This window comes from Triticum dicoccoides, chromosome 7B, assembly GCF_002162155.2.
Source record: "Triticum dicoccoides isolate Atlit2015 ecotype Zavitan chromosome 7B, WEW_v2.0, whole genome shotgun sequence".
Lineage (NCBI taxonomy): Eukaryota > Viridiplantae > Streptophyta > Magnoliopsida > Poales > Poaceae > Triticum > Triticum dicoccoides.
The window spans coordinates 368,996,329-369,007,087 of NC_041393.1; the positions used below are offsets into that span (position 1 = coordinate 368,996,329).

Sequence of the window (10,759 nt, forward strand, 5' to 3'; positions counted from 1 at the left end):
TACTTGCGGTTAACAATGTCACAAGAGGGATTGAACGATCTGGCCACTATATATGCATTGATAAGGATCTATTAGACCAGATTTATGTTGATACTAGTGTTAATGACTCTGCATAAAACAATGTTAGAAGAAAACCTTTTACATAATAAGTTCTGAAATATAATTGCTTCTAAAATTATTTATGTACAGAGGCCCCACTCGGTGAGCTTGCACCAGGGCCCTTGGCGTGTCAGGACCGGCCCTGCCTCGCCCCCGGCGGCCGCCGCTCGTGGTTGGCGACAGAACGCCGTCAGATGGCGCTGCGGCCAGAGGGCGCCGATATGGGGCAAGGGTCACTGGGGCAAGGATCGCCACGCGCGCGCCGGAGCCACTCGCGTCGTCGGGCAGCTTATGCCGGGAGGAGCCGGGCCGAGCCGTCGAGGGCCTGCCACAGGTTGCTGCCACGGCGTACAAGAAGCAGCGCGCTCCGCTGCCGGAGGACCCCCGCGTGCTGTACCAGGACAAATAGCACGACGCGCTCGTCTCCACAAATGGCCGGCTCTTGCACACAAACCATCTCACCTGAGTATTAAACAGGCTCACGTCTGATAGATGCATGTGCGCGTGTGAATTGATTTTGATTCAGATTCTTTGACCTCGCACTGCCGTGTGCCCGAAGTCCAGCTCGAGGATGCTCGGCGTCCTGCCGCCCGACAGTGGTGATCTCCAGGTTGCCGCTCTCCCGCTGATGGACCACACGGCACGCCCCGGCCTCCTCCACACACGCCTTGTCGCTCTCCTTCGGGACGGGCAGCACCAGCCAAATTGAGTTTGTCAAAATTGTCTGTGTAAAATCTTAAAGACTTTTCAACAGCAACAGAAACTTATGTCATTGTCTGGTTGCATATGTATGGTTTCCTATTCAAACCTGTGAATGGTGTGTTTGCTTTGAAAGATTCATATACTACAGAGGGGCAAAGGGGTATTTTCGCGTGTCATTTAACATCATTAGATGCAAAATTGGATGGAAGTATCATGTTGGGCATAAAATTTAGACCCAGTGTTAGATAGGGAAGAAAGGAAATTGAGTGCTATAGGGAAGCCAAATTTTCAAATAAGGATTTTTTTTTTCTTCAAGAGTGGGGATCTCAGAGAGAACTGACTAGGGGATACACAACTTCCATAGGAGAAACAAAGCAAAACAAATAAATTAGAAGGTTCCTCCAAAACAGTATAATGCAATCCTTAGGATACTTTCATATGTCCTTGCCTCGTGCCATACTTAACTGTTGAACTATTTAATCATGAGAGTTGCATTTACTGAAACTCTCGACAGAAAAACAGCGCAGATTCACTTCAGACAAGATCACCCAAGACTATCAGAGCTCATTTTTCAGTAGGCAACGCATTTAGGGGACAGGGCAACCTCAAGTCCCGGAATTTGGGAATTATATGCAATCAACGCTTTATATAACAAACAAGAATTGAAATCACAAACAGGCAACTGTATAACACTGAAACAGCAATTACTCCAGGTCAAAACGTTGCAATTTCTCCAGGTCGCAATAACAGTGCTCTTCTCAATTAGAACAGTTCTTACATGAAGGACGCAATAATAGTGCTCTTCTCACAATTAGTCAGAACACACCCCAAACAACCAACTAGGGATCAGAAATGCATATAAAGCCTAAGGTGAGGTCAGCCTGTGGACAGCCTTGGTGCTCTCAGAGACAGCTTGTCAGCTTGACGGAGCTCTGGGTATCCCGGAAGGTAATGGAGCCCCCAGAAGTTATCTGCAAACTTCAGCCAAAACAAATAAGCAAATAGAATAATGACCCAATGCAACGATAACACCATTTTTTCTGTCAGGTTGCTCAATTCACTAAAAGCTCTGGTGCCCATTTTCAGCGAAACCCCCTGTGAGCCTACCTAGTTGTACATTTACCACATTTCCTTCAGTGCACGCTTGCACAACTCAGACATATCAGGAAGGTGTTAAATGTTGGCTAAATATATAAAGCAGGGTGCTCTGGTGACCATGATAAAACAGTTTAGCAGATTATTTCTAAGGGTTAACAAAAATGACTTTTTGATGACTGAGAGGAGGAAAAAAAGGTGCAGTGCAACATTGCTACTATAACTCATGTCACATCATATGACTACAGGAAAGAAAATTTCCATACCTTACAGAAACTTGTGCGGATTTATATTATTAATCCCTTGATTATGAACAGCTCCCTCTGCAGGACACAGTTAACCAGCCCAAAGCGTGCATCATGGGCAAGGTCTGCACCCAAAGCAGTATATTTCATCTGCAGGTAGGCAAGGTAGTCCATGCGATGGCTTATTCTATTTCTCAAAAAGTCCAAGAAGCATCTTGCTTCCTTCCATCGCATGATCTGCAACTGTCTAGCTGTTAGGGTCTGTTCGTTTGGCAGCAGGCTTGGTGTAGCCACTTTGTAATTTCTGCCACCCTTGAAATCATATGTTTTCTTTAGGATTTCATTTGATATCACCATAGTGCGCCACTCTTTGTTGAGACAGTAAGGTATTGCCTCGTAGATTCTTCTTCTAACTGCATTGTTAGTTATAACTTGTGTAACCTCTTCATACGCTTTCGTGAACATTGCCATACACTGACCAATTGGACGCAGAGAAGCGTGTACATGATAAAGTGGGGACATGTTTGGCTCATTCCTTATCATAGTTAACAAGTGTGCAACACTAGCAGGAACTTCATCACCACACATATTCTCAATGATTTCGCACACTGACAACCAATTTCTTCTGTTTTGAATAAGACAAAATCGCTTGCGTTCAACTCCTTTCAGGACAACCCTACCCTCAGGGGTCACCCAAATGTTGGAACTATTGAAGTCCCCTAAGCTCTCTCCAATTGACTCAGATTGGCGAAGACCATGGACCATTGATCTAGCGAAATCTTTTCCAGCTTCTGTGGCCATTCGATGGAGAATTGTTGGATCAAGTTCTCCTTCAATAGTGAGGTTCCCGGCCTTCAAGGTGTTGGTTGGGGCAGTGGCAACCAAAGCTCTCTGTTTTGCATAAACAGCAAACGGAATGCATGCAAGCTTGAAACTTTCACCAGAGCTATCAACGTACTGGTCATACCATAGGAATGGAAGAGCCACTGTGAAAAACAACGAGAAGTCAATGTATCACACTTGTAAAACATCTGAGAAATACTTTAATCAGATTTCACGCAAAAAGTAAATATAAAATGATACTTCCATGCATACCTTCAGGATGATTTGCAATCGAAAACTGTGGATAAGCCTCTCTAATTATAGTTGGATCTCGGAGCTTAATCAGTTTACCTGCACAAAATTACATAAAGAAAGAAAGAAATAAGCATTTGATAAACTTGAAGACCAAAGTGTAGGTAGATTCTTTATATGCAGAAAGGCGTGTTGGAAGCTGCTAATGGAATTCTCCAGGAAAAGGCATCAGTTTTCTAATGGCATGGAACTGCAAACCAAAATTTAGAGATGCAAATATATGAAAATAAGCTGATACTACAGATGTGTTCATGGTTGCAGATAGTAGAAAAACACTGATAGATTGACGTGGGTAACTAGATCAATAACCCACTGACAATATTGAATGGCTATTCTACTTGTAGGGGATTAGAGATGGGCTAGTCTTTCTGATGGTAGTAACACCTTGAGGGATTAGTTGTTGATTACTAGTGGGTAACATGGTTAATACCTAGCAATGCTAATGTTATGGTTTCCTATCGCGCTACTGTGTAATTTATACAGGCCACATTGCCTCGGGAGTGACCTTAAGATCTTGAGCTTTGTATTGCCTTGAATTGTTGTGCTTTTATATTCCATACAGAATCCTTGAGGATCTCTGATATTATTTCCACGTAATTAAGACCTTTATTAGTAGTTCCTTCATACAGTGAGATGTTAGAAACTTAGGCATCCATTATAAGGAGGGTTTTTACATGTGCACAACAACGACCATGTAAACAGGGGATCCGTAAGCAGTTGATACCATCTACCTATGAAATGTAACACACTTTCACATGCGACTGAATGCAGTAAATAGTGACCAAAAGAAACATGTGATTATGTCAGGCAATAGGAATCATAACCACTTGCATTAGAATTTTAAAGGAAAACAGAGGCTCATATGCATATTAAATAGCCTAAAATATGTTGCAACAGCAAACAGGATAACTTACCAAGGCGGTCCTGCATTTGTCGTGTTAAGTCCATTACCCCTCCATCATACTTCATTATTGACTGACTGCCACAAAGCCAAATTTCTGGTGCAAGTCGATTGATCAGTCCTAAGTTGCTGCTAGCTATGACATACCCACCATTAAAGGAGTTCAATGCCTTGCAGAGTATGTCGACAGCCTCATTGTCAAATTGGCGGGTTGGCTCATCAATCAACAAAACATGTGGCCTTTCGAACATTAAGCAGGCGAAGATCACAGACACTTGCTGCGCATAGGATAGGTCCTTCATTGGTCTATCACGCATGTGCATTGGTAAAAATGAATCGACAATTTCAGTCTTGAGCCTATTATCACCTTGACATACAATGTTGACATGCTGGAGGGCAGATATCTTCATGTCCAGTTCATCAATAAGTTGCTGACCAAAGTGGACTGCACGAAATTCAGGATCGTGTCTGATCTTACCACCAATCAAACCAAGCTTTTTTGCCAAGACATTGAGCAGGGTGGTCTTCCCTCCGCCATTTGCACCAACAAATGCGATTCTGGAATCAGGCTTGAGATCAAAATCAAGATTCTTGAAAATAAAGTTCTCCCCATACGCTTTCGTGAACATTGCCATACACTGACCAATTGGACGCAGAGAAGCGTGTACATGATAAAGTGGGGACATGTTTGGCTCATTCCTTATCATAGTTAACAAGTGTGCAACACTAGCAGGAACTTCATCACCACACATATTCTCAATGATTTCGCACACTGACAACCAATTTCTTCTGTTTTGAATAAGACAAAATCGCTTGCGTTCAACTCCTTTCAGGACAACCCTACCCTCAGGGGTCACCCAAATGTTGGAACTATTGAAGTCCCCTAAGCTCTCTCCAATTGACTCAGATTGGCGAAGACCATGGACCATTGATCTAGCGAAATCTTTTCCAGCTTCTGTGGCCATTCGATGGAGAATTGTTGGATCAAGTTCTCCTTCAATAGTGAGGTTCCCGGCCTTCAAGGTGTTGGTTGGGGCAGTGGCAACCAAAGCTCTCTGTTTTGCATAAACAGCAAACGGAATGCATGCAAGCTTGAAACTTTCACCAGAGCTATCAACGTACTGGTCATACCATAGGAATGGAAGAGCCACTGTGAAAAACAACGAGAAGTCAATGTATCACACTTGTAAAACATCTGAGAAATACTTTAATCAGATTTCACGCAAAAAGTAAATATAAAATGATACTTCCATGCATACCTTCAGGATGATTTGCAATCGAAAACTGTGGATAAGCCTCTCTAATTATAGTTGGATCTCGGAGCTTAATCAGTTTACCTGCACAAAATTACATAAAGAAAGAAAGAAATAAGCATTTGATAAACTTGAAGACCAAAGTGTAGGTAGATTCTTTATATGCAGAAAGGCGTGTTGGAAGCTGCTAATGGAATTCTCCAGGAAAAGGCATCAGTTTTCTAATGGCATGGAACTGCAAACCAAAATTTAGAGATGCAAATATATGAAAATAAGCTGATACTACAGATGTGTTCATGGTTGCAGATAGTAGAAAAACACTGATAGATTGACGTGGGTAACTAGATCAATAACCCACTGACAATATTGAATGGCTATTCTACTTGTAGGGGATTAGAGATGGGCTAGTCTTTCTGATGGTAGTAACACCTTGAGGGATTAGTTGTTGATTACTAGTGGGTAACATGGTTAATACCTAGCAATGCTAATGTTATGGTTTCCTATCGCGCTACTGTGTAATTTATACAGGCCACATTGCCTCGGGAGTGACCTTAAGATCTTGAGCTTTGTATTGCCTTGAATTGTTGTGCTTTTATATTCCATACAGAATCCTTGAGGATCTCTGATATTATTTCCACGTAATTAAGACCTTTATTAGTAGTTCCTTCATACAGTGAGATGTTAGAAACTTAGGCATCCATTATAAGGAGGGTTTTTACATGTGCACAACAACGACCATGTAAACAGGGGATCCGTAAGCAGTTGATACCATCTACCTATGAAATGTAACACACTTTCACATGCGACTGAATGCAGTAAATAGTGACCAAAAGAAACATGTGATTATGTCAGGCAATAGGAATCATAACCACTTGCATTAGAATTTTAAAGGAAAACAGAGGCTCATATGCATATTAAATAGCCTAAAATATGTTGCAACAGCAAACAGGATAACTTACCAAGGCGGTCCTGCATTTGTCGTGTTAAGTCCATTACCCCTCCATCATACTTCATTATTGACTGACTGCCACAAAGCCAAATTTCTGGTGCAAGTCGATTGATCAGTCCTAAGTTGCTGCTAGCTATGACATACCCACCATTAAAGGAGTTCAATGCCTTGCAGAGTATGTCGACAGCCTCATTGTCAAATTGGCGGGTTGGCTCATCAATCAACAAAACATGTGGCCTTTCGAACATTAAGCAGGCGAAGATCACAGACACTTGCTGCGCATAGGATAGGTCCTTCATTGGTCTATCACGCATGTGCATTGGTAAAAATGAATCGACAATTTCAGTCTTGAGCCTATTATCACCTTGACATACAATGTTGACATGCTGGAGGGCAGATATCTTCATGTCCAGTTCATCAATAAGTTGCTGACCAAAGTGGACTGCACGAAATTCAGGATCGTGTCTGATCTTACCACCAATCAAACCAAGCTTTTTTGCCAAGACATTGAGCAGGGTGGTCTTCCCTCCGCCATTTGCACCAACAAATGCGATTCTGGAATCAGGCTTGAGATCAAAATCAAGATTCTTGAAAATAAAGTTCTCCCCATAACCACATCCAGCTTTCTCGAGCTGCAAGACAGGTGAATCTAAATGGCTAGAGTCCTCATGCCTGAAGTGGAAAGCTGGAGACTTTTCCGAAACAGACAACTCAGCTGGTGGAGAGTACTTGAAGTACTTGCCATAGAACTGATGCAACCCACCGTTGTGCACATTGAGCACATCAGTGCATAACTCGCTTAAAAACTGCTCATCATTGGAAATTAGGACTGTTATGCATGTTGGTTGAACTTTCTTCAGTGCATGTGCAAGCCACACCCAGGTATCGATATCTGAAATGCAAAGAAAAAATTAGTTCAAACAAGCAGAGATATTTATAATGACAATGCATGAGAAATCTTACTATCATTTTAAGTTTAAACAGAAAAATAGTTTTAGGGCCTTTTTCGTTTGCATGAATCTGAAAAGGTAGGATTGGGATGATATGGCATACTCCCTCAGTCCGCGAATAAGTGTACATCTAGTATTTGTTCTTAGTCAAAATTTTAAAATTTTGACCAACTTTATAGAAAATAGTAGTAACATATATGACATCAAATTGGTATATTATCAAAGTACATTTAAAACGGATCTAGCGATACTAATTTAGTGCCATAAATGCTTATACTTTTCCCTAGAAAGTTGGTCAAAGTTTTAAAACTTTGACTTAAGACAAAAGCTAGATGTACACGTATTCGCGGACGGAGCGAGTATTGAGGAATTTCATCTAGGACAAACGGCATAAGCTTAATAGATAGCTCTACTGAGTATTATAACCTTCGGGAGAGTACCAAACTTCTGTTTCTACGCGTGTATAACACATATGGTAACAAATATAGATCATAAAATCCTCCATGCTTTGAAGGATATAACAGACCACGCGGAATCATGAGATCCAGCAATGCTAATACAAATACCTCCACTTCAGAATCAGAAGTGGATATAAACTTCGCATTCAAAGGATTACTAACAATGCTATCCGATTGCTCAAGTCAATAGAGTAACATAAAGCATGACAGTAAAGTTCACAGTTATCAGAATAACTCGGTCATCTAGACTCAATAATCACCAGTATATATCCAGTAGCAGATTCCAGGCCATCAACTTTTGGGGAAGTACAAGGTTGTGTAGACCGAAACCAGAATAAGGAACTCAACACAAATATCTAGGGCCTAACATACATGTAAAGTTTAAGGGTGTACCAACATAATAACTACTCTCAAAGCCACCATCATAAAATGAGGGGGGAAATCCACCTTCCTAGACTATTGACTGCACTCATAACAATTTCTGAGCTCAATTAACCCCCTGGTGAAGAATCTGAGGTCTACTTAACCCCCTATACCAGGATTGGTGATGGCATGGCAGGGTTTGCACGAAAAAACGACACTCAAGCAGTGATTATTGATGATGTGGATTTGTACTGTCCACCGGATGCTCTCTGTGGCTTCCCTACATCCAAGAAGAGGCACAGCTGACTCTGATCAGCCCAAGAACGTGCATGCTAACAGCTAGGAAGTATTTGCAGCTCGCCATAGTGAATTTGAACAACTAGCTTTGGAGTTAGCTAACCAGCTGCTAGCAGACAGCTACTAGGCGCTGTTGCAGTGCTGCTCTCCCAGCATGGCCCGACAGAACAAGCACCGGTGCATGACAGTGCTGTCATTGGCCAGTCGGCCTCTGCAAGTGTTGGAGTGCGAGCTCCCAGTAATCAATTTCAGGTGCCTAATAAAGCATGGTGGGGGCACGGAGGAGATAGTATCCTGAGTTGTGGCAATCACAGGGCACCCGCAGCCATCAAAGTCGTGGGGCTGGTCCCTACTAATGGGCCATGCATGTAGTATTTCACATGTGTATTTTGTTCTAACAACGCTTTAAAAAATAATGGCATGTAATTATTAACAGTGGGATAGCCAGGATCTGCAGTCGCTGTGTTCAAAACACACGCCTCGACAATGATCAGTTATTATCAGATTTAGAGTCTAGGGCTTTTATACATCTGATTAAAACAGTTTGAGTTTTAAAAACTCACCAAGCCCAGATGTTGGTTCCTCAAGCAGAAGAACTGTTGGCTGCAAAAGAAGTGCCTTCGCTAAAGGAAGTCGCTTACGAAGGTAGACAGGCACATTCTGAACTAGATCTGCTTGCATTTTCCTGTGAAATCCTAAGCCATACAGTATATGTGTTGCACGTTCTTCTAGTGAAGTTGAATCGAAGACTTCTGACCGCATATACAGATAACCCACAGCATTAGTACCACCATGACCCTACAAAAGTCAGAGGACAAAAGACAAATTTAGAAAGCGTCCATGCCCAGTTTTTTTATAACAACCCCATGCTCAGTTGTACACACGCTAATATGAGAGCAGTTGAAAAACTGACCTGATCCTCCAGATTTTTAATCTCTCTTTCCAGCTGAACTCGTTCTTTGTCACACGACATAATATACTCCTTAACCGACAAACTAGGGAACTGGTCATCAAAGGTGGCGTGATAGACGTGCATATAGGATGGAATGGGAAACGTCTCATGTGCAAGAGCTCTAAGTAAAGTATGTTTGCCACATCCTTGTCCTATCAAGCCGTAACACCTGAAGAACAACCAATGAAATCCTACGTTCAGCACATAATTCCAAATTCCTATCGATATATGGTAAAGGTTGCTACATACCTCCCATGCCGCAGTTCCATCTGAGTGTTAGCTACAATGTCCACACCATCTTTGGATATAGTAAGAGGCTTAATCTGTCCAATTAAAATACCCATTACCTACTACATGTTTGGGATGGCAGTATATTGTATTAAAAGACCGACCTACGTACTGCTACATCAGAGGGACGAGTTGGTGTGGTTGATTACCTCAATATCGAGCGAGTGATCCTCGGAGACAAGACGCCCCAAGCAACGTAGATCGGTAGGCGGCGGAGGCGGATCGGCATTCAGCAAGGCCTGATGCAGAAGCGGGTCGTGGGGGGGCTGCAGCTCGTCATTGAGCGCGGCCTGAACCGGACGAGGGTCGGCATTGAGCGCGACCTGAGGCGGAGGATGGCCGGCATTGAGCGCGGCCTGAGGCGGAGGATGGCCGGCATTGAGCCCGGCCTGAGGCGGAGGATGGTCGGCGACCAAAGGCTTAATCCACTTATCATACCGCGCCTTTTTCTTCATCTTCTTCCTGTCGTCCTTATGTTTCGAGGGCATCGTGGCTGCTTAGAGAAACTCGCTCCGCTAGGGTTTTACACTCTCTCGCCGCTGGTCCTTCGATCTCTTCCGATGGCGGCGAGGGTAGTTTTATACCCCGAGGGGCGCATCTAGGTCTCGCAAGCAAGAGTCACGGGAGCAGGCCGCGCTCAATGTCCTGAGGAGCTGGGCACTCCTATTTCCGGAAAGCCCATTCGCGGCTAACATGGGCCGGGCCATTTCCAGATATACATAGTGCGTCCATCCGGTTTTGGGAACGCCCCAAAAAAATCAAAAAATAATTTTCCTTTCGTGTTCCCTGAACCGGGTTTTTTTCTGCGTCGTTTCGTTTCAGGTTCTTTCGGCTTTCTATTGTTTACTTTCTCCGTTTTTTCTCTTTCTGTTGCTTTTTCTTTGTTCAAGTTCATTTTCCTTTTCAAAAAGTATTCAGAAATTTTAAAAATAATTGCAATTTTTAAAAAATTATACAAAATTTCTGAAAATGCCCTGTTTTCAAATTTTGTCCATGAATTCCAAAAAAATGTTCAAAATTCAAAAACGGTTAGAATCTAAAAAATTGTTCGTATTTCTAAAATTTGTTCACAA

General features: G+C 42.6%; 1 protein-coding gene across 2 annotated transcripts; it reads right to left on the reverse strand.

The window, feature by feature from the left end:
* Nucleotides 1-1,463: 1,463 nt before the first annotated feature.
* On the reverse strand, nt 1,464-10,241 carry LOC119338031. Of its 2 annotated transcripts, none has more exons than XM_037610320.1 (10): nt 9,836-10,241; nt 9,648-9,721; nt 9,360-9,567; nt 9,010-9,244; nt 6,389-7,270; nt 5,436-5,513; nt 4,190-5,326; nt 3,237-3,314; nt 2,163-3,127; nt 1,464-1,772 (listed from the first exon to the last, which is right to left on the reverse strand). In XM_037610320.1, the coding sequence occupies exons 1-9, from the start codon at nt 10,172-10,174 to the stop codon at nt 2,184-2,186; spliced, it is 3,975 nt and encodes a 1,324-aa protein (XP_037466217.1). In that variant the 5' UTR covers nt 10,175-10,241; the 3' UTR covers nt 1,464-1,772; nt 2,163-2,183. The 2 variants fall into 2 exon arrangements, with proteins under 2 accessions (XP_037466217.1, XP_037466216.1); XM_037610319.1 differs by having other exon boundaries at nt 1,464-1,779.
* Nucleotides 10,242-10,759: the final 518 nt, after the last annotated feature.